This window comes from Pseudorca crassidens, chromosome 16 (assembly GCF_039906515.1).
Source record: "Pseudorca crassidens isolate mPseCra1 chromosome 16, mPseCra1.hap1, whole genome shotgun sequence".
In the NCBI taxonomy this organism is placed as follows: Eukaryota; Metazoa; Chordata; class Mammalia; order Artiodactyla; family Delphinidae; genus Pseudorca; species Pseudorca crassidens.
In genome coordinates this window covers 74,667,767-74,693,030 of record NC_090311.1, presented here as the reverse complement: position 1 = coordinate 74,693,030, position 25,264 = coordinate 74,667,767, and the positions used below count along the sequence as shown (strand labels likewise).

General features: G+C 36.9%; 1 protein-coding gene across 6 annotated transcripts in view; it reads right to left on the bottom strand.

Annotated features, from left to right (window-relative positions):
• The window catches only part of LOC137209365 (zinc finger protein 585A-like), a 77,448-nt gene that overhangs the window by 32,662 nt on the left and 19,522 nt on the right, over positions 1 to 25,264 (bottom strand). For 3 of the 6 annotated variants that reach the window (XR_010936008.1, XR_010936007.1, XR_010936006.1), the window contains exon 3: positions 14,039 to 14,143. The exons of 1 other annotated variant lie outside the window; for it this stretch is intronic. Coding sequence is in view for 1 of the 5 variants with exons in the window: in XM_067710993.1 (XP_067567094.1) it covers positions 12,028 to 14,143 (2,116 nt within the window). In the remaining 4 variants the exon portion in view is untranslated. Of the gene's footprint in view, positions 1 to 6,498; positions 10,467 to 12,027; positions 14,144 to 25,264 lie in introns of those variants that run through there. 2 more of the 6 variants (XR_010936009.1, XM_067710993.1) reach the window with 2 other exon arrangements.

Genomic DNA, 25,264 nt, shown 5'->3' with positions numbered 1-25,264 from the left:
AAAAGGAGAAATCACAACTGACACTGCAGAAATACAAAGGATTATAAGAGACTACTACAAACAACTATATGCCAACAAAATGGACAACCACGAAGAAATGGACAAATTCTTCAGTTTGATCTAGGTCATCTAGATTGTTGTCATGCAACTGCTCATACTATTCTTGTATAATCCTTTCATTTCTGTAAAATCATTAGTAATATCCCCACTTTCATTTCTGATATTAGTAATATGAATTCTTTTTTAAAAGTCAATCTAGCTAAATAAAGATCTGCCAATTTTGTTGATCTTTTCAAAGAAATTTTTTACATTTTGTCTTGTTTTTCTATTTTATTTATCTCAGCTGTAACCTTTATAGTATCCATCTGATCTATGAATGTGAGATGTTTTTCCCAGGTACTTAAAGGTCATTTCAAAGTTTCTTTCAACAATGTTTTGCATTTTTCAGATTATAAGTTTTGCAGTTCTTTTGTCAAATTTACTCCTAAGTATTTTATTCTTTTTGATGCTATGTAAATAGAATGACTTCTTAAATTTCATTTCTGAGTTGTTATTTGCAAATGTGTAAAAATACAATTGAGTTTTTGTATACTGATGTATCCTGCAAACTTGCTGAACTGGTTTATTAGTTCTAATTGTTTTTTAGTGAATTAAGATTTTCTATACATTAGATCATGTCACCTGTGAATACAGATAATTTTACTTTAATTTTCTATTGGTGTGTTTGTAGAACGTTTTCCATACTTTTGTTTTCACTCATTCTATATCACTATGTTTTATATCTATTGTAAATAAAATGTAGATACTATTTTTAAATGGGGTCTGTCAAATTCTGTACTCTAGTCAATTTACAATTACTGTAATTAATATTGATATATTTAAAATTCCATCTACTCTGTACCTTCTATTAATTTTACCTCTCCTATCCATTCCCTTCCTTTTTCTCTTTTTTATGAATTCTTTTATTTTTTCCCAATTTTACATTTAACCCTCAATGTGGTTAGTCCACAATTCTGCTTTGTTGGGTTCTACTGGATCAGTCCATAGTTCCACTTTAAGAACTGCTGGTTTTGTTGGTGTACACCTAAGGCCTTCTCTTGGCCACTCCAAAGGACCATTTCTTTGATTACTGCTGGTGTCCACAGTTCTATTTCTTCAATTACTGTTGATTTCTGCTAAGGTACACATGACATAAAGGAATAACAGATCTGTTATTAATGGGAATCTCACTGAGAAACCAAACCTGCAAAATTGGTGAGCATGGGTTGAACGCTTAAATGGTGTGTTCGCCACCTAACTCTTAAGACTCCTGTGCTAAAATAAGCTAGTCATGGAATGGGTTAGATTGACACTAGGTCAGCTGTCAACCTCGAGAAAATTTCCTTGCAATGAGGTACACTGTAAAGCACCGCAAAATCCCCAACCCAATGGCACATCCCTCTTAGGTATTAATATGGTTCTGAGAGATCCAAGATTAGTTAAAGAAATGGGATCTTCAAGTTTCAAAGAATTGAGTGTGCCACCTTCCAGCACACCTCAAGAACTGTGCTCCTAAAAGCTGTAGTCCCAAAAATGGCAAAATTTTACTAAGATAACCTAGAATTACAATGGCCATTATGGGGAATGTTCCAATTAGATATGATCATTCATTTGAGAAGTACACTTGAAAGCAAGGGCTCCCAAATCAAACAAACAGAATGGGATACATATTTTATATGCAGAAGCCTCCAAAAGACTTCAAGATTCCAAAACAGCATCACTGAAAGACTCATTACAAAGGCTAATGAAAAATTAAAGACACAAAATGTACCTAAAACAAAAGACTAAATGACTGATGTGTCTCCGACCACTCCCTTTCTAACCTCATTTACCTGAGTACTCAGTCTACTATCTTAATTGCCTTTCCACTCTGAAGACATTGTAAGGCTATAAACAAAAGACTACCAAGTTAGTCGCCTTATAGCTGCAACAGCTCCAAGGCCAGAAACCTAGAACACCTGAGCCTCCCCTGTTGTACCCTCCTAGGGGTCCATCACCAAAACACTGGCCCAGAAACTAGTGTCTCATTTGTAATAAACTGGGATAGTGGAAAAAAGATTGTCCTTTGTCAAATCCTTCCATAAAAACTTGAATGCCCCCATTTTCACCCCCAGAGAAGACACCATATGGGGCACTCAGGACTGACAGGACTCCGAGGAATCCTCCAGCAAACTTCTAGCAATTATTCCCTTAAACAGCTAAGAGAAACTGAGAAAGGAACGAAGGGGGGCAGAGCACAACCACTAAAAGAATGAGAAGGGGGACATGGCCTTTAAGAAAAACAGAATATGACAGAAACTTATTAGAACCAACTAGGCCCAAGATGGCAGAAGATCTGACTTCCAGGAGACCTTATGCCTCATTGTACGCTCACTGTAATACATAAGCATGCTAAATGACACACCCACCAGTGCCACGACAGGCACCATGACAGTTCCGAGGCTGACCATAAAAGGTCAAAAAGTGGGCAGTGGCCCAATTCCTGGAAATTTCCATCCTTTCCCCAAAATAGTTAAAACATTTCTCCCACTCATTAGCATATTAAATTACCCAGCTCATAAAAACTAACAACCCTATACCCCGGGGCCATTCTCTGAGCCCGTCTGCATTCTGCCTATAGAATATGTATCTCTCTAAATAAACTTGCTTTAACTTTACTTTGGCTCACTCTTGAATTCTTTCCTGCTTGAAGCCAAGGACCCTCACTTGGTGGTCCATCCCAGGGATTCACTCACACATCCCAGGACATGACATTTCTCTCTCCTGCAACAAAACTAAAAATTAGTGGAAAACTGCCAAAGTATGGTAGGTTCTGGGGCAACTCTCTCTCTACCCAAATTGCTCCACAGCCTGTAGATGGGATCCTAGGAAAACTGGCAGAGCCAGCAAAGGGTGAGAATTCTTACCAGAGTCAACTGTCCTAGATCTATGTAGTGCCTGGTTGAGAGAGAAAGATAAAATTTCATATTGTCCCTTTCTTTCCAAATTCAGATTCTTGTGAATTTGGTTTTGAGATACCCATTTGTTGTCATCCTTTCTCTTCCAAGGACAACTACTGCTTTCTTGTTTGTCTTATATTGTGTTCTGAGAACTGGCTTGGTTTTCTGCATGCCTGGGACATGGAAATTGTTGGTTCTTACATATGCAGGCAGCTCAACAGTCAGGTTGGAGGCCAAAAAATGTGGCCTGACAGAAAAGGTGGGTTGCACCCCATTTGTGGCTAGGATCCTATCAACCATTGCTAGCTCCCAGAGGGACTGTCTTACTTTCTTTTGGCTATCTTTGGGACTGGTTCTGCATCTTGGGAGGGCAGTATCTTTTGCACCCGCTTTTTGGGAGGCCTCTTGTGTCCAAGAGGTTATTCAATACTGACAGGTATATTTACTGTTTGTCTCAGCTGAAACCTGATAAGATATCGGGAAAAAAAAATTTTTTAAGGGGCACTATGATCAAAAGTTGACCAAACTGGAAGCTGATATTCAGAGCCCCATAGGAACTTTTTAAAGGCCTTCTCCCCTAAGCTGAAATGAAACTGTGTACCCAGAGGAAGAAAAGCATTCCAAAGGGAAACAGCTCTAAATCAAGACCAATGGAATCTTTTGATTTCCATCTTGGTTGAGGATCTCCTCTATAACATAAGGGAGCAAGCTAAAGATAATACTGTCTGATGAGTGGGTTAGCTTCTTGATGTCATTCAGGTTGCAACCCAACTCTCTAAGGAATTAAGAACAACTGTCCTTGTCTTACGAATTTAGTCTTAGCAAGAACAAAAATGCAGCTGTAGAAGCAATTCAAAGCCCACCTAACCTTTTTACCAATCCCCAAAACTTCCCTATTCATCTCAAAAGTGTTATAGATATTGTTAAAAATCTGGACTCAGGGAACAAAAGTCCTTCTTGGTAGAATTTGTATTCATATATATATATATATATATATATAAATTTTTTAAAAGTTGGTCTTCTTTTTAAAAAAAATATGTATTTATTATTTATTTGGTTGCGCTGGGTCTTAGTTGAAGCAGTGGGCTCCTTAGTTGTGGCTTGTGGGCTCCTTAGTTGCAGCTCACCAGCTACTTAGTTGCAGCTTGTGGGCTCCTTAGTTGCAGCATGAATGTGGGATCTAGTTCCCTGACCAGGGATTGAACCCGGGCCCCCTGCATTGGAAGTGCAGAGTCTTAACCACTGCACCACCAGGGAAGTCCCAGAACTTACATTCTTTCTCTGTGCCTTTAGAGAGTCATCTCTAGGAACCCAGGTCATTCTTATCAGAATTCAATGGAGAAAGGATAGTCTTGTCAACAAATGGGAGTGAACTAGAAATCCATATCCAAAAAAATGACCACAGACACAGACCTACAAGTTTAGCAAAAAGTTAACTCAAAATAGATCACAGTGGTGTCAGCAAAAATGGTGGAGTAAGGAACTCAAAATTATGCAACTCCATAAAAGCAACAAAAATATGGGCAAAAACTGTCAGAATCAATGTTATGAAATCTGGAATTTAATTAAAGCCTTGCATCCAAGTCAGAATGCAAATTCAAGGAACATGGCTGATTTTTGGTAAGAACAGTGAAACTGTGGGACATTCTAACTTGCCCCCATCATGGTCCTCACTCTCCAGCTTAGGAATAAAATGTCAAAATAATAGCCCACATTTCCAATATTAGAAGAATCACCACAAACCCCACTCACAAACACTTATATTTATCTGACCTGTCTGATAGCACAGCTCAAAGGCCTTGTATTTCTTTCAGCTAATTCAAAACTGGCCCAGTGCTAAAGTTGCTTCCTGGGGGGCATCTGTCAAAAATATTTACAGACTGATGTTGCCTAAGGTGATGGATGGCATTTGAGGTGAAGCTACAAATAGAAAATCCCAATAAATTCACACAAAAAGGGATTAAATCCAAAACAATTCATCAAGTGGCACTATACAAGATTAACCCACAAAAATCACTGAAACTACAAAACATCACAGAAAGAATTAAAGACCTAAATAAATGAAATGACATCTCATGTTCCTGAACTGGAAGACTTAATATGGTTCAGATGACAATATTACCCAAGGCAATCTACAGATTTAATGTAATCCCTATCAAAATCCAAACAGCTTTTTTTTGCAGAAATGGAAGAGGTGATCCTCAAATTTACAAGGAATTGCAAGGGACCCCGAACAACAGAAATAATAATGAAAAAGAAGAACAAAGTTGCAAGATTCACGTATTCTGATGTCAAAACTCATTACAAAGCTATAGTAATCAAAACAGTGTGGTACTGGGACTTCCCTGTTGGTCCAGTGGATAAGACCCTGTGCTTCCAATTCAGGAGGCATGGGTTCGATCCCTGGTTGGGGAACTAAGATCCCACATGCCACATGATGCAGCCACAAAAACAAAATAAAACAGTGTGGTACTAACAGAAGGATAGACATATAGACCAATAAAATAGAACTTAGAGTCCAGAAATAAACCCATACATCTATGCTCAATTAATGTTCAATGGGGGTAGGGGTACCAAATCATTCAATAGAAAAACAACAGTCTCTTCAGCAAATCGTTCTGGGACAACTGGTTATTGACATGCAAACGAATGCAGTTAGACATTTCCTTCAGAATATATACAAAAATTAACTCAGAACAGACAAAGGCCTAAGTGTGAGAGCTAAAAATATGAAACTATTAGAAGGAAATAGGTGAAAATCATAATCTTGAATTAGATAATTTCTTATATATGAAACCAAACAATCAAACAACAAAAGATAAATTGGAGTTGACTGAAATTTAAAACATTTCTGCATCAAAGGAAGGACATTATCAAGAGTAAAAAGACAACCTTCAATATGAGAGAAAATATTTGCATATTATATACCCGATAAAGGTATACAACCCAGAATATATATAGAACACTTATATCTTAAAAACAAACAAAAGAATCCAATTAAAAATGGGGAAATAATCTACTGCATAGACATTTCACCAAAGAAGACATGCTAGTGGCCAACAAGTTCATGAAAAATGCTCAATATCATTAGTTATTAGGGAAATGCAAATCAAAACCACAATAAGATACCACTCACACCCATTAGGATGCCTAAAATTTTTTAAATACAAAATATCAAGTGCTGGTAAGTATTAGCGAAACTGGAACCCTCATACATTGCTGGTGGGAATGTAAAATGGTGCAGCTGCTGTGGAAAAGTTTGGCAAGTTCCTAGTAATTCCACTTCTAGTTATAAAAAAAATCACACAAAAACATGTAATATATGTGTTCATAGCAGCATTATTTATAGCAGTCAAAAAGCAGAAACTGGGCTTCCCTGGTGGCGCAGTGGTTGAGAGTCCGCCTGCCAATGCAGGGGACGCGGGTTCGTGCCCTGGTCCGGGAGGATCCCACATGCCGCGGAGCGGCTGGGCCCGTGAGCCATGGCTGCTGAGCCTGCGCGTCCGGAGCCTGTGCTCCGCAACGGGAGAGGCCACGGCAGTGAGAGGCCTGCGTACCACAAAAAAAAAAAAAAAAAAGCAGAAACCATCCAAATGTCCATGAACTGAGGGATGGATAAACAAAATATGGTAACTCTACAATGTAATATTATCCAGTCATAAAAAGGAATGAAGTATTCTTACATACTATAACAAGGAAGACCCTTGAAAATATAATGCTAAGAGAAAGAAACCAGACAAAAAAAGGCCACGTAGTATATGACTCAATTTATATATAAAAAGTTCAGAATAGGCAACTCCATAGAGACAGAAAGAAGATTTAGTGGTTGTTAGGGATGAGGATGAGGGTATAATTGGGACTAAGTGCTGATAGGTATGGGATTCTGGAAAAGAAAAAGGACATTAGGGAAAAATTAAGGATATCTAAATATTAAAGTACTGATATGAACTTCAGTTAACAATAAGGTGTCAATATTGGTTCACTAATTATAACAAATGTACCATATAAAGATATTAATAATGGAAAATAGCTGTGGGGTATACAGCAACAGAAAAAACAAAACAAAATAAAATAAAATAAAATAAAAGGCTTAGTGTCAATGACACAAACCTACTGGTCTAAAATATATGTAACTAAAGCATTAGAAGAAGAGAAAAGAGAGACAGGAAAATATTTTTTAAATAAATAGGCAAATGGGTTCCAATACTGACCAAAACTACAACCCTAAGATCAAAGAACCCTAAGCATGATAAATGCAAAAAACAAAAAACCAAAAAAAAAAAACCAACCAAGGCACATCATAATCAATTTCCTGAAAAAGATATGAACAAAAAAGTTTATATGAGTCTTGGGGGGGGGAACATGTACAGAGGAACAAAGATAAAAATTTCCTCAGACTTATCACAAACTATCTAAGGCAAAAGACAATGAAATGACATCTTTAAAGCCTTAGAAGAAAACAAACTACCAACATATAATTCTATATCCAGCTAAAATAACCTTCACAAAAAGGCAAAATAACTCCCCTCCAAATAAAGAAACGAAAACCTGTGAAAATTCATTACCAGAAATACTGCATTACAAGAAATGTTAAATGAAATTCTCTTAGGCTAAAGCAAAATGATATCAGATGAAAATGTGAATACACACAAAGTAATAAGAAACATCAAAATTGGTAAAATAAGGAGACAAATATAAAATACTTTTCACTCAAATTTATTTAAAAAGAAATTTTAAAGTAAGCACAATAGTATATCGTGAGATTGATAATGAACAAAGAAATGGAAAATATGATAAAAACAGTGAATAGGAGAAATTTAAGTACACTCATGTATTTTAAATATTAAATGATCTATTACTTAAAAGTAGACTCGGCAAATTAAAGAAGCATACTGTAAATTTAAAAGAAACATCTATATGGTAATTTTAAAAAGAAGTATAGTAAATAAGGCAATAGCACTGATAAAATGGAATATGGAAAATATACATTCAAATTCAAAAAGGTGAGAGGAAAGGAGGCCAAAAGTATAGATGAGACAAATAAAAAACAAAAGCAAACTATTGGTTTATACAATATGGTGTAGAGCCATTTCTCCCTGCTCCTCTCTGTAAAACTCTTCCTATGAAACAATATGAGACAATCAACAGTGAACTGTGAAAAGTGTTAAGAAAAAGGCAAACTGGTTTATGACCCCAGGACTGGAGGAACAACTGTAGCACGTCCCTCCACTCAACAGAAGAAGGCCATCCAGACTCACTGTTTGCCAACCCTCAACCTAGCAACAGAAAGTAGGTAGTTTCATTCTTCTCCCCAGATTAAAAGGGAGTCCTTTTGACAGCTCCAGGCAAGCCAGAACCACTGGCAAAGGGGACTGATCTAGAAGATCCCATCCAACAACAGGCAGCCTGGGGAGGCACCCCCTCCCCTACCAAGAAACCAAGAAACATGGGCCGAAATGACAAGAGACACCCAACCAGCACAAGCACCTTGTCAAGGAAGCCTTTTTGCCTCCACAGGCTAAGATTTCTCTTTTCACTGAGACACCAATTGAATGGTGAGATATATCATATTCATGGATCAGTAGAGTCAATATTATTAAGAGGCCAATTTTCCCCAAACTGACTTATAGAGTCAGTGAAATCATAAAACAATATTAAAGCAGTCTTTTTTTTAAAAGAAATTGACAAGTTCATTCTAAAATGTATGTGAAAATGCAAAGGACTTAGAATAACCAAAACAATTTTGAAACAGGAGAACAAAGTTAGAGAACTTATACTATTTCCAAAAAGATTTACTATAAAGATAAGGGAACACAGACAGTGTAAAGAAGATATAAAGGTCAGAGGAACAAAATAAAGGGTCCATAGATAGATCCCCCCACATAAACAAATAATCAAATGATTTTTAAAAAGATGCCAAGTTAATTCAGTGGGGAAAGGGTAGTCTTTTCAACAAATGGAGCTGAAACAGTTGAATATTCAAATGAAGTAATATAAATCTAGACCCTTACCAAAGACCACATACAAAATGTACTCAAAATAGATCATACACCTAAACATAGAGTTAAAACATTTAGAAAACATGGGAAAAAAATCTTCGATGCCATTGGATCTGCAAAGATTTCTAAGAAAAGAAAAAACTGATAAGCTGAACTTCATCAAAATGAAAAGCTTTTTGTGAAAAACCACAGACTGGGGAAAATATTCACAATTAACAAAGAACTCATAACTCAATAATACGAAGACAAACAACCCAAACTAAGAAGAGGCAAATGATATGAACAGGTGCTTCACAAAATAAGATATACAAACGGCCAATAAGTAACTGAAAGATGCCTAATGTCATTATTCATCAGAGATATAAATGAAAACTACAATGAAAAACCTATACACTCCTTAGAATGGCTACATCAAAAAGTGACAATACCAAGCATTGACAAAAATGTGGAAAAACTGCAACTCTTGCACACTGCTGACGGAAACGTAAGATGGAACAACCACTTCAAAAAAGTTTGATATTGCACATAATAACCCTACCAACCCAGAAATTTTACTCTTAAGTATTTAACCGAGAGATATAAAAACACCAGTCTACACAAAAATGCACATTAAGTTCATTACAGCTATGTTCTTAACAATCAAAAACTGCAAAGAACAGGCGAATGGATTAAAAAACTGTAATATATGCATACAGTGGAATACCACTCAGCAATAAAAATGAAGGTATTTACTGATACATGCTAAAACATGTATGAATCTCAAAATCATGCTGAATGAAAGAAGACAAACAAGAGGACATCTTGTATAATTCCATTTATGTGAAATGCAATTAAAAAAATCAATCTAACCTAGTGCTAGAAAGCAGATCACTGGTTTGCCAGGGGCCAGAAGGGAGAGGGACATCCCAGGAGGGACTGGGAAGGGGAATGAGGAACACTTCTGCATAAAGGGTATGCTGTCTTTCTTAATTGCAGGAGTGATTACATATGGTTACACTATTATTAAAACTCATTAAATCAGCTACTTAAATAGGGTATATTTTACAACATTTAAATTATACTTCAAAGTTGATTTTAAAAAAACGCAAACCTTATTACTTTATATTGAAACTGAAAAATTTAAAAATCATAAACAGAAAAATGGACAATATTGTTATAGTTACATAGTCATATATTATGCTATTTTTTTTAAGTTTTCTTAATATGGACCATTTTTAAAGTCTTTATTGAATTTGTTACAATATTGCTTCTGCTTTATGTTTTGGTTTTTTGGCCACAAGGCATGTGGGATCTTAGCTCCCTGACCAGGGATTGAACCCACACCCGCTGCATTGGAAAGTGAAGTCTTAACCACTGGACTGCCACAGAAGACCCCATATATTACGTTTTATTAAAATGAGTCAACTAAAGCAAAATATATCAACATGTATAAATACCAAAACCATGCATTTGAAGACAAAAGTTGCAGAACACGTTCCCAGTGATATACCTGTAAAACAATGTTATATCACACACATACACGCAATAATATATGTGTATTATTGTAAAAGTAATGAGACATGTGGGATCAGTATTAACCAAATTTAGAATACTGTGGAAGGTGGTAACAGCTATAGGATGTAGAATGGGCTATGAAAAGCTTCCTGTAAATTTAAATGGGAGCACTGAGGTCTTATGTCCTAGAGTATTCTAGCCAGTACTCTAGCTTCATTCACACTCAATGTTTCCGGTTACTGAACCTAAGAAGAGGAAGCAGAAGCAGTCTCAATGCTGCCCCTGGCTGATCCTGGCAATTGTTCTGGGGATCTAGTCCATTCTGAGATCCCCTAGAGGTAGGCCCCTGGATGAACCGGACAATTAGGCAGTACAGTCATCCCTCAGTATCTGCTGGGGACTGGTTCCTGGACACCTCTTCAAATACCAAAATCAGTTGATGCTCAAGTTCTTTACAGTAGGCCCTCCATACTCTTGGGTTCTGCATATGTGGATTCAACCAACCACAGAACCGCAGATAGGAAAACACAGACATGAAGGACCAACTGTATTTGCAAGGGTAACAGCACAGTTGGGGTGCAGACTCATCAAAAACGTGATGGCTCATGATGTGGAAGGCCATGGGCTGATACGTGTTTCTCCAAAAGTAGAATCAGAGACTGAGAAGATTATTCAATTTATTTGTGCTTTTAAAAAAGCTTCATATTCCACTTAATATTTTTATAAATGCCTATTTTCAGTTTTATTTCTACTAAAAGATTTGAAATAAGTGCAAAATATAACTTTTAGAATAACATCATATCTAAAGGAAAATTTCTGTCCATACTTCCTAAGTTGACAGACTTCCTTCAAAACAATCTTCAGATATAATAAAGTCTGAATTCTGTTAAAGCCTTCACATTCAAAACATCTTTAAGACTTCATCTCAACATCGCCTTGTTCAGTAAAATGGCATTTCTTGAAATAGGCTCAACTATATTTGTTGTATTCTTCAGGTCTCTTCCCTATTATTTCCCTGACATACAGCAAGTACAACTTGTGTATGAAGTTTTCAAAAAAATACAAGATGTTGACAGTTCTCCCCAGGTGTGGTTTATCTGACTGTTAGTAATGGCCAAGTTCTGGAAGAACATTTTCCTACATACATTTGATTCACAGGATTATCTCCTACGTAAGTTATTTGTTTAACAAGCCCTAACTTATAATATTTCCCCCCATTTCCCATATACATTAGTAGGGTTTCTTCTACATGTATTCATTTTTTAGTTGTCTTATTAATAGATATTCATTACATTCATAGTAACTTCCCCTGTGGTTACTCTTTCATTTACTTCGGAATATGACTTAGGGTAAAAAAATTTGCCACTTGACATTCATAGGGGTCATGTTCTGTGTGAATTCTCCATGGTATTTCAAGGTATGAAATGCTACATAATAAGATTTCTCTCATTGCTAAATTTAAAAGATTTTTTTCCCCTGTATGTAATTTTGAATGTACTGTGAGAACTGATTTCTTAGAGGTTTTCCCACACTCAATACATTCATAGGGTTTCTACATTATGTGTCTTCTCTGATGTACTTTGAGACCTGAGTTGCAACTGAAGGTTTTCCCACAATGACTGCATTCATAGGGTTTCTCCCCTGTGTGTGTCCTCTGATGTTTAGTGAGATCTGACTTATGATAGAAGGGCTTCCCACATTCATTACACTTATAAGGTTTTTCCCCTGTGTGTATCCTCTGATGTACAGTGAGGACTGATTTCTCAGAGAAAGATTTCCCACACTCCTTACATTCATAGGGCTTCTCCCCTGTGTGAGTTCTCTGATGTGATCTGAGGACTGAATTGCAAGTGAAGGTTTTCCCACACTGATCACAGTGAGAAGACTTCTCCCCTCTGTGTGTTCTCTTATGTACTGTATAGTCTGACTTATAGTAGAAGGTTTTCCCACATTTTTTGCACACATAGGGTTTTTCCCCTGTGTGAGCTCTCTGGTGTACTGTAAGGTATGAATTTCTAGAGAAGAATTTCCCACATTCCTTACATTCATAGGGTTTCTCACCTGTGTGAGTTCTCTGGTGTTTAGTGAGATCTGACTTATTGTAAAAGGTTTTTCCACATTCATTACACTTATAAGGTTTTTCCCCTGTATGTATTCTCTGATGTACCGTGAGGACTGATTTCTCAGAGAATGATTTCCCACACTCATTACATTCATAGGGTTTCTCCTTTGTGTGTGTTCTCTGGTGTACTTTTAGGCCTGAATTGCGACTGAAGGTTTTCTCGCACTCATTACATTTGTAGGGTTTCCTCCCTATGTGAGTTTTCTGGTGTTTAGTGACATCTGACTTATGACAGAAGGTTTTCCCACATACCTTACATTCATATGGTTTCTCACCTGAGTGAGTTCTCTGATGTACTGTAAGGTATGAATTCCTGGAGAAAAATTTCCCACATTGACTACACTCATAGGGTTTCTCACCTGTGTGTGTTTTCTGATGTACTGTGAGAACTGAGTTGCTTATGAAGGTTTTCCCACATTGATTACATTCATAGGGTTTCTCCCCTGTGTGAATTCTCTGGTGTACTGTGAGATATGACTTATGGTAGAAGCTTTTTCTACATTCCTTACATTCATAGGGTTTCTCTCCTGTGTGAGTTCTCTGATGAATTGTGAGGTGTGAATTCCTAGAGAAGGATTTCCCACATTCATTACATTTATAGGGCTTCTCTCCAGTGTGGATTCTCTGATGTAAAGTGAGAAGTGACTTTCTAGAGAAGCATTTCCCACATTCGTTACATTCATAGGGTTTCTCTCCTGTATGTAGTCTCTGATGTTTGGTGAGTTTTGATTTTTCACAGAATGCTTTTTCACATTCATTACATTCATAGACATTGTCTCCTATGCCTGTTCTCTGAGTTACATTAAGAACTGACTTCTCCCAGAAAGGTTCCCTCAGGCTGTTAGATTCAAATGTTCTCTCTCCTGTGTCAGGAAAATTTGATCTGCTGAAATTATCTACTTTTTCAGTATGTTCATAATCTTTCACCTTCAAATGAACTCTATGTTTCAAGAGAGATAATTTCTCAGAGGCTTTACCATATTCATTAAACTCATAAAGACTTTCTCTTTTTTGGGGGGTTGAATAATTACAGAATGTTTTATCACATTCCCTATGTTCACAAGGACTCTGTCCCTTGTGACCTTGTTTATACGTGATGAAAAGTGTCTTCTCACAGAAATCTTTCCCACGTTCTTTGTAGTCAAAAGAATGCTCTACATTTTTAATTTTCTCATATGGCATGAAGTCTTCATTATGACTGAGGTACTTTCCATTTTGAATGAATTCATAAGGTATCTCTCCCACATGAGTTTTTTCATGGTTAATATGAAGGAATAATTTTCCATATGCGCTGAGATCATCAGACTTCTTTCTTAAATAGTTTTTCTCAATAATTAATTCTGAAATATATTTCAAACTCATACCACTTGTGTCACATTTACAAGGTATTTTTACAGAAGAAACTGGGTATGTGCTGAAATTAAACATTTTTCCTAATACATTACCTCTCTCTATAGTCAGTGTTTTGTTGTTGATAAACGGAGCTTGCCCGAAATGTCTGTCCTGGATTTCCTGACTCTGCTCTAGCTGATTATCAACTTTGCAGACTTCTGGAAAAGAGCAAAAAAACACTATAAGTTATTAATTTTATTACTATTATGATAAACTTACACTTACATACAAATGCCCTTTTATATGATTGACTCAGTTTCTTGAAATAAGAGTAATCCAAGATGTTCGTGTCCCTCATCCTTTTGGCTTAGAAGAAATAAACAAAACCTGACAGAGCAGAAATGGGGGATAAAAACTTAGAATGAACCCATCTACATTTAACAATTTATAAATATGTACTTCAAGATTTAATATAGGTTAAAAATAAATACAAATCACAGTGAATAAAGGAAGACAGACTTTGAAAAAAAAAAGACTGATCCAGGTGTTGGAAATGCAGAGAAGCAGAGAGGCAATGATTAGTAGGTAAGAGTACCCTGGAGAAATATCAGAGGACTGATTTGATCTTTTGAAGGATACAGATTAGACTTTACATGATATACTTAAAATACTGCAGCTAAATCTCTATGATTTACATGTTTCTAGTTCAATTCTCCTCTTTTTAAAATTATTTTAATTTTCTCTTATATATTGCTAATTTATTATACTGTTAATACCAAATTAAATTTATGGAAAAGTACTAATTTGTTCCTGCTTAAGGAGACCTGTAGCTTACTTTCTTATTCATTCTCTACTCATGTGACTTACAAAGAATACAAATGTCTACCAAGAAATGTAAAATCAAAGAGACAAGGAAGACTGCCAGAGGGCCAGATCCATTTGTTTTTTTGTTTGTTTGTTTTTGTGGTACGTGGGCCTCTCACTGTTGTGGCCTCTCCCGTTGCAGAGCACAGGCTCGAGACGTGCAGGCTCAGCAGTCATGGCTCACGGGCCCAGCCGCTCCGCGGCATGTGGGATCTTCCCGGACTAGGGCACGAACCTGTGTCCCCTGCATCGGCAGGCGGACTCTCAACCACTGCGCCACCAGGGAAGCCTGTTTTTAGTTTTAGTATATTCAGGTTATTCTCTAAGAGTTTTTGCAAAAGTTAACCTATCCAACCATCAAATGCTAACTTTTCCTCATCTTAAATTTTCTGTGACAAATTTAATATGTTAATGTATTTTTTGTTTTTAAACCCAGATCTCTACATTTCTGGGGTTTATTTATATTTAAAACCATAGAGGACCTGACCTAAAATATTCACTGATACTTACATTTATTTATCCTAAGAATTCTCAGCTAGACTTCATCTTGTTATCTTCCTGTTCGGTATTTGCAATATAACAATGATGACCCTGTTCAAAAACCTGTCCAGAGCCCACTGTCTCCAAGCATCATTAGACAAAATAGACTGTAGTTACCATTCTGGGGGGAAAAATACTTTTTCCAACTATATTCATATTGGGTAACCACAATATCACTCCACAAGGCCATAATAAATGTATTCTTTCTAGAAATGACAGACTATTAATTTGCCAGAAATTGTTCAAATTCAACCAAGACTTTCACTAAGCTGGTTTACATTCCCATTTTGGCTTTGCTTAGAATTTAAACATTAAACATCAGGGAAATGACACTGTCTCATATCTGCTTCCCAATATGTCTTTACAAACATCTCTACAATTTCAAGTTCTATTTACACTGAAATTTAAAATTTATTACATTCTGTACATCTCATTCTATCACAACACTGGACAATACTCCTTTGTAACATAAACATCCTCTATTAATTGCTGAAATTTAAAATACTCAGTTGTCTTTTCTTTTTTTCCCCTTCTTTTCCCAAATATAACCCATGGTCTTACAAGTGTTTACCTCTGATTTCCTTTGAATACCTTGAATGGATATGGAATTAATAATGGTCCTTAACAAGCAGTGTGCTTTTCAAAACACAAATCTCAAATTTTATTCAAACCTGTAATTTTTGAACAAGAATCTAAAGGTTTAAAATTCAATATGTGCATTCAGAAGTTAATTCTTTTGTAGTGTCTTCTGAATGAATCAATATAAAGGCCCTCTCACTCAAGAGTAACAATTAAGTAATGATCCAATACCCATTATAAGTTATATAACAAAATAAGATATGCTCTCTTTGGAGAAAGCATAATATACATAAGAAAACAGCCTCATTCAATATCCATACACTATCAAGAATTAGAATCTACAGCAGATAATGTATATCAAAACAAGTACAAAACATTTCATAAAAGCTGGGGAACCTTGAGCTTAAATTTTAAAATTTATCAAAATATTTTTACTTCAAAGGATAAAAATAAAGTGAATACATGTTGCAACATGTATACACATATATTATAAGCTAATGGGAAATACCAAGATCTGTTGGAAATACCTCTTAAAAGTAACTGCTTATTAAATCTATAATTTTTATTATGAAAATAATGTACAAATATCTTATTAATGGATATAATCAATATTTAAAACAAATCATTCATTTCAAAGCACTGTTAAAAAGCACATAAATACAGAGACTTTCAAGCTTTCTCTTTTATATCAATAAATCCTAAACTGATTTTTAATGGATATAGTTTCTATTCTGTTTCATGAATGGTAAAGACAGGATCTGAAGCACAAAGACAAAGGAAGTAGAAAACCACAAGTATTTAAATAAAAATCAGTGGATGGTCACCTTAAGGCAAGCACTGAGTATAAAAAAAAACTAATTAATAAATATAGCATTCTATATAGTGGAATAACATCCCTTTTTGGATCACTAACCAAAAAGGGCTAAATTATTTAAAAACAAATATGCTAGTACTGAATTTATACCAGCTATTAGACCAAATTCTTTGGGAGGGGCACATCAATGAATAAACCTTAATCCTGACCCCAGGACCTTAGTACATAGTAGAGGAAATGTGGAAAGTGGATGCACAAATACAGCTATACTATATTGCAGAATGTAATAAACACATAAAAGAGAAATGAAGGATTATGAGAGTGGGAACAGGTAGAGATTTTTTTTTTTGAGGGGATCTATGAAGGCTTTTTAGAGGAAAGGGTAGAAATTTTTTTGTTGTTGCTGTTCTGGACTTACAAAGGATATAAAAATTATAAAACAGATTTTTTTAGTACTATATTTTGAAATGAATAAGAAAATCAAACAATGGCAAAATGTATAGCTCCCTCTGAATATTAATAATTTTTAACATGGTAAATGATGCATTATATGAATCTGCTGTACAAATACTGAACTATGACCAATTTAGTCATTAATATGTAGAGGGGATAATTTCCAAATTCTAAATATGAGTTTGGGTATTTTTCATCTTATAAATATTACTTGTTTTGTGAAAATATAATTTTAAGCAGAGTGCTCCTTTTTGCTCAAAAAATTATTTATGGAAATATATTTTTCTCCTTTGCCTCAGATGTTCGACAAAGTCAAGAAATAATCTAAAAAGAGTAAAAAAAACAAGAAAAATGCTTAAAAATATTAATAATGATAATAACAACAAGAAAAATAACAAACCATCTCTATGAGCCAGGCTCTGTTCCATGTACTTTTCACATATTAATTCATGAGAATCACTGAGTACATAGGAATCAAACATAGAGCTGTAGGGAAGGAAAGCATATATATGGGTGATACTCAGGAAGGATTAAATGGGAGTTTAGCACCCCCAGTTTTGTGCCAGCATTATTAAGGGACTTCCCTGGTGGTCCAGTGGGTAAGACTCCATGCTCCCAATGCAAGGGGCCCAGGTTTGATTCCTGGTTGGGGAACTAGATCCTGCATGCATGCCGCCACTGAGTCTGCATGCCATAACTAAGAGTCTGCATGCTGCAACTAAGAAGTCCACATGCTGCAATGATGAGCCCGCATGCCGCAACTAAAAAAAAAAGATCCCGCATGTCTCAACTAAGACTTGGCACAGCCTAAGTAAATAAATAAATACATATTTTTAAAAAAATCATTAAAAGAGAAAAACTTAAATTTCATATATTACACATTGGGAAAAATGTAACTCAGGCTACTAACATGATAAATTAGATGCTTTGGGGGGGAAAGTATAATTTCATTTAGAAACTAGAACAAACTAAAATAATATGGTTAGTGTTTTGGGTGGTGTCAGTGGAAAATGAGAAAATAAAAATATTTTTTAAATACTTTTACAAAAGTATAACAATAATAGTGATCTAGGGACTTCCCTGGTGGTCCAGTGGTTAGGAATTCACCTTTCAGTGCATGGGACGCAGGTTCAATCCCTGGTCTGTGAACTAAGACCCCACATACCACAGGGCAACTAAGCCCACGTGCTGCAACTAGTGAGTCCGCGTGCTCTGGAGCCCACACACCACAACTAGAGAAGCCCAAGCCGCAACAAAGATCCCATGCATGGCAACAAAGAGCTGTTGTGCCACAACGAAAGACCCCGCATGTTGCAATCCCATGTGCCTCAATCCCGTGTGCTGCAACTAAGACCTGATGCACCCAAATAAATATTTTTTAAAAAACCAATAACAGTGATCTAATATCAGTAAGAAAGGATGATAGAGAGAAAAATAAAATGCTGCTATGTCAGTTTTAAGAGTAGAAGGTTCACAGAACCTAATAAATGAAGATTAGTAGGGAAGATTGTGATTTGTGAATGATGATTTTAATAGTAGTTCTTGCCACATTAGAGGAATTGGAGTATCCTGTTAGAGATGTTCTGCAGACACATAAAACACAGAATGCTGAGTGAGCAAAAGATGCTGAAGATACAAAGTTACTAAAACCTGATGTCTTAGATATAGGTTATTTTATTATTTGAAGATCCAATTTGACAATTTGACTGGTAAATTTAGTCCTTTTATATACAATTATGGTGATTATTAAAATATGTCACGTTGTCTCCATTTTACTTGCTACTTTGTATTTGTCACAGTTTTACTACTACTTTTATTGTACCTTTCTTTCTTTGTTTTAGACTGATTTTTTAAAAATCTTTTCCACTTTTTTCTCTTTACAACTTTGGAGGTTATACATACCTGTTTCTCCACTTTAGGTGGCTGTCCACTAAATTCTGTCATTAATATTTAACTTAAAATCTAAGGTGATTCTATAACCTGAACCTCTTTTTCTGAATAAGAGAAGAGTCAAATGCCATTTGATCACCTCCCAACTCAATTATGCAACTATTTTTTAGTTTATCATAGTATCTTTTTTAGCCTTACAAATTAGATATCATAATGATTCTATCCACATCTTGTTTAGACTTAGCTATAAATTTCCTAATTTCTTATAACTTACCACTCCTCTCATCTCAAGCACTCTTCTGGGTTTCATTTTCTCTCTTCCTGTAGTATTTCTATTTTAATTTTACTAACAAAATTATACAATAAAAGATATTGTTCCTATAATTTATTTCAGGACCAATCCAAATTTAATCATACACTCTGACAAAGACTCTCTCCTTGACTAAATTTTAGTTAAGCTCCTCTGAGACTTATTCTTGACTAGGTCTTGACCTTGGCCTTTCATGTCTGTCTCTACTGAGCAGTTTCAGCAAGAAACCTTGTCAGTCTAGTGACAATCTCCTCACCCTTGATATCTCCTCACCCATAAGTTCCTCATGCTCCAACCATGATTTATAAACCCTTGGCCTGCATTTAGCAAGAATTCTGTTAGGCCAGTTTAGCAAGAATATCCCTACCTTTGATGTCTCCTCTTAGTAATTTTCTATTCACTTACACCTTCACTCTGCTTGTTGGCTACAAATCCCCAGGTGCCTTTGCTGTATTTGGAGTTAAGCTCAGTTTTATTGAAATTTTATCCCTCTATTTCAATAGTTAGTGAATAAAATCTATATTGCCTTTAACTAGTATCTGGCTTTATTTCTCTTTGACAGCTCTCATCCTTTAAAAAATAGCTTCCTGAGTTCATTATTCTAGATTGACAAATATTTTTTGCTTCAATTTAGATGTCTCTGGCAATGTCTCATTCCTTAGGCGGTAACGTGATTTTTCTCTCTGGCTGCTATTAAGATCCAGTGTTCTCAAGTTATACTAATAGTACTTAAGTATATATTACTTTTTATTTATCCTGCTTGGTGTGTGTTTTGTGTCCACATATGTGGTCTTACTGAAGGATTTCTGGAAAATTCTATGTTAAATTTAAGTGGTCAAAATACTCCAATTAAAAAGTAGAGGTTTTCACATTAGATAAAAAAGACCCAAACATATGCTATCTGTATGAAATCCACTTTAAATATAAAAGAATGGGAAAAGGTATACCATGGAAATATTAACTAAAAGAAAGCTGGAGTAACTATAGTAATATCAAAGTAAACTTTAAAACAGAGAGTTCTCTCAGGGATAGAGAGACATTACATAATCATAAAAGGATCAATCCATCAAGAGGACATAAAGATCCCAATATGTATGCATCTAATAATTCTTCAAAATTCATAAAGCAGAAACCAATAGAACTGAAAAGGAGAAATAAACAAATGCAAAATTATAGCTAGAGACTTCAATACTGCTCTCTCAATGTGTCACAGACAGAGCTTTTAAGTGTTATACCCCAACCCCATTTTCCTATTGCCATGTGATTTTTAATATACTATTTTGCATAAAACAATGATTTTTTTAGGAATGCACACATCCTGTTTTAACAGAATTCACTGTATTACTATATTCCTTTCCATGTTTTTAGCCTCCCCTTATCAAGAGATAGCCTTTCTGTGTTGCTCAGATTTGTAACTGTTAAGGTCTGCACATCCTAACTAATTGTTATCAAGTAAGTTTTTGCTTTAAATTCTGTGTTCTAGGATCATCCACTAAGATAACATGTATGTTTATTTCCCCACATACAGGCGTCTGTGAGGGTTTTTTTTCCACAGATAGAAAGTCTCTCTTTTCTTACTTGTCAGAGAAACAATAGTGCTACTGAAAAACATGGCTTATGTGTCTGTTTCCACACGTAGCTTTAGTATGTCTGATTTGCAGAACCAAATTGTATCTAAAAAGGCTCCAGCTATCCTGTGCCCAACATTGTAGTTAATCAAAACATTTAGGTTTCACACCTCAGAGCGTTTACTTTGTCCCTGATAAGTACTTTGCCAATTCCTTTTAGTGTCAGAAATGCTTTTGTTTTTTATCCATCTGCTGACACATACACTCCTGCTTGATTTTTTCAGTGATTTTGCAGCTTCTATATTTGTACTGATTGGGACTTTAGATGTTCTCTAGTGTTATTAAATGGAGTTTATATTGCTCACTTACTTTAATGTTTCTGGATGATTTGCAGGCAGGGACAGAGACAATGCTGACTTCACACGTCCTTCTTTGAAGAAGTTCACTCTGTCCTTTAAACACTGTCTTCCCTTGGCTACAGGACACCACATTCTGTTTCCCCCTAATCTCCAAACTGCTGCTTCTCTTTTTTCTGCTGAGTCATCTCATTCTCATGGCTTCTGAAAGGTAGTGTCCCAGGGTACAGCCTTCAGGCCTCTCAAATCTGTGCATTCCTTCTCCTAAGGAGAGATGTTATCTAATCCCTTAGCTTTAAATACTGCATTTTAAAACTTTAAATATTGCCATGGCTGATAATTTCCAAATAAATATCTCCAACTTAGGACTCTCCCCTAATCTACCTCTGCTTATATACCCATATGTTTATTCACAATAAACTTGGATATTTTATAATCACCTGGAATTTGGTATATGCAATTTAAACTCCTAATAACTCCTCCCAAGTTGTTTCTCTCCAATTTTCCCAATCTTGGCAATTGATGCCCATTCATCCAATTTTTCTGGATGAAATCCCTGGAGTCTTTCTTGACTCGTCTCTTTCTCTCACAGTCCTTGCCCAATTCAAGAGCAAATCTTATAGGTCCCACCTTCAAACTAAATCCAGAAGTCAATCACTTTTATTCTTCCTCACTATTTCCAACCAAGGGTAAGCTACCATCACATTTACAGAGATTAAAATACTATTCTGACTGATGTTCCTGCTTTCAGCCCTCTGCCCTCAATAGTATTTTCTCTGCTCAGCAGCCAGAGAAATCAATTTAAAAAAGCATATCAGCATATGTTGCTTACTGGGTTAAATTATACCAATGGCTTCTCATCTCACTCAGAATAAAATCAAAGTCCTTATCGTGGTCCAAATGGCACCACATAATTTCAGCTCCCGTTACCTCTACAATGCCAACTCTTTCTACTCTTCACTCACTCATTTCCCCCAATCCACAGTCATATTTATGTGTCCTCAAAAACACCAAGTATATCCCTGCCTTGGTGGAATGACATTTAATGTCACCTCTGCCACCAAGACTCCCCATGATTCTCATCCTCATTTTATTCAAGTTGATAATATTAGAAAGGCCTTCTTGATCTCCTTTCTAAAATAAAATACTCCATCATTCTTAACCTTCTCTAATTTCCTAGCTATTTACTGGCACATTTAAGTGTATATATGTGTAATTGTTTGTTTCTTATCCTTCTCTCCCTATCAGAATGCAAGCTCCATGAGGTTAGGGGCAAAATTTAGTTCACTGATGTATTTCCAACACCTAAAACCAGAGTAATGAACGTAGGTACTCAATATCTGTTGAATGAAAAAACGGGGGCGGGGTGGGGGAGTCAAGATGGCATACTAGGAAGATGTGGAATTCACGTCTCCTCACAACTAGGGCACCTACCAGGCACCAGTGGGGGACCGCAGACACCTAAGGGGCCGGAAGTAACCCCCAGCGACTGGGTAGGACATGAGGCTTGGGGGGAGTAAAGGGGGAGGAGAAGTGGAGACGGCAGGGAACTGGCGCTCCTGAGGGGTGGCTGGGGGAGGGGAAGTGATACCATGCAGGAAGGGGAAATTTGGGGAACCAATGGGAGGGCAGAGGAACAAAAGGGAGCGTGGCCAGGTTTCCCCTGCCCACTTGGACCCCCAGGAATCTGCTGAGATCCCGGGCCTGATCCTCTGCACACCCAGGCCTCCTCCAGCTGCCCAGATCCTGAGGGAGTGGGTGGGGGGGAAGGGGGAGCAAAAGTAAAGGCTGGACCTCCGGGACTGGCACCCTGAAGGGTGGCTGGGGGAGGGAAGGAGTTCCTACACCCAGCAGAACCCAGCCACGCTTAGTGGTCCAGTGGCTACGGGGAAGATGGTGGGGGAGGGGCATGAAGGAACGGAGGGGAATGGGGCCAGCGCTTTCCCTGCCCACTTAGGCACGGGGGAGCCTCTTGGGCTCCAGGGCCTAATCCTCTACCCTCGGAGCCTCCCTCCTGCCGTGCAGAGCCCAAGCCCCGCCCCTGCACCCCCACCCGGGGCCCCACCTCTGCACTCGGAGACCCCCTCTGAGACCCCCTCCAACGGGCTGGGCCTAAACCCCACCCAGGCATCCTCACTCAGGGCCCTGCCTCCAAACTCCGGAACTCTACATTCCGGAGGCCCTCCTTTCCACCTGCTGCCTCTCCCCTTCTAAGCAGGTCCGAAGCAGAGGCCCCACCCCACACTCAAACGTCACCCCATCTATGCCCCGCCCTACACTTGAACGTCACCCCGCCAAGGCCCTACCCCATACTCAAACGTCACTCCCCCACCCGCCTAGGTCCTGCTTAAGTTACAACACCTGCCTAAACTCTGCCCCCAGAGTTGAGGCTTTTTTTTTCTTTTCTTTTTTCCCCTTTTAGACTGGGGTTCTGTTTTACCTTGTTGATTCTTTTATATTTTTATTTTTCCTAATAAGTCTTTTATTTTTCTAATTTTATTTTATTTTTTATACTTTGTTAATGATCTCTCCTTTTGGCTTGTTCCCCACCCCACCCCCTTTTTTTTTCTGTTGTGGTTTTATTTTACCTTGCTGCAGTTGTTTCAATTACAGTTTTAGTTTTCCTAATATATTTTTTACCTTTCTAATTTTATTTTGTTTTATACTCTTTGATATTATACTGCTCCTTTCTTTCTTTCTTTTTTTAACCGTGCCACGAAGCTTGCGGGATCTGGGTTCCCAGTCAAGAGGTCGGGCCCGAGCTCCTGTGGTGGGAGCTCTGAGTCCAAACTGCTGGACTAACAGCGAACGTCAGACCCCAGGGAATATCAATCAGAGTGAGGCTTCCCGGAGGTCATCAGCTCAGCATCAAGACCAAGCTCTATCCAACTGCCTGCAAATTCCATTGCTGGGCATCTCAGGCCAAACAACCAGTAAGACAGGAATACAGCACCACCCATCAAAAAAAAGAAAAATGAAACAACAAAAATATGTGTTACAGACGAAGGAGCAAGGTAAAAACCTACAAGACCAAATAAATGAAGATGAAATAGGCAACCTACCTGAAAAAGAATTCAGAGTAATGATAGTAAATATGATGCAGAATCTCAGAAACAGAATGGAGAAAATACAAGAAACATTTCACAGGATCTAGAAGAACTAAAGAGCAAACAAACAGTAATGAACAACACAATTACTGAAGTTAAAAATACTCTACAAGGAATCAGTAACAGAATACCTGAGGCAGAAGAATGGATAAGTGAGCTGTAAGATAAAATGGTGGAAATAACTCCCAGGGAGCAGAATAAAGAAAAAAGAATGAAAAGAATTGAAGACAGTCTCAGAGACGTCTGGGACAACACTAAACGCACCAACATTCGAATTTTATGGGTCCCAGAAAAAGAAGAGAAAAAGAAAGGGTCTGAGAAAATATTTGAAGAGATTATAGTCGAAAACTTCCTTAACATGGAAAAGGAAATAGTCCATCAAGTCCAGGAAGCACAGAGAGTCCCATACAGGATAAACCCAAAGAGAAACACGCAGAGACACACATTAATCAAACTATCAAAAATTAAATACAAAGAAAAAATATTAAAGCAGCAAGTGAAAAGCAACAAATAACATACAAGGGAATCTCAATAAGGTTAACAGCTGATTTTTCAGCAGAAACTCTGCAAGCCAGAACAGAGTGGCAGAACATATTTAAAGTGATGAAAGAGAAAAACCAACAACCAAGATTACTCTACCCAGCAAGGATCTCATTCAGATTCGATGGAGAAATTAAAACCTTTACAGATGAGCAAATGTTAAGAGAATTCAGCACCACCAAACCAGCTTTACAACAAATGCTAAAGAAACTTCTCTAGGCAGGAAACACAAGAGAAGGAAAAGACCTACAATAATAAACCCAAAACAATTAAGAAAATGGTAATAGGAACATGCATATCGATAACTACCTTAAATAT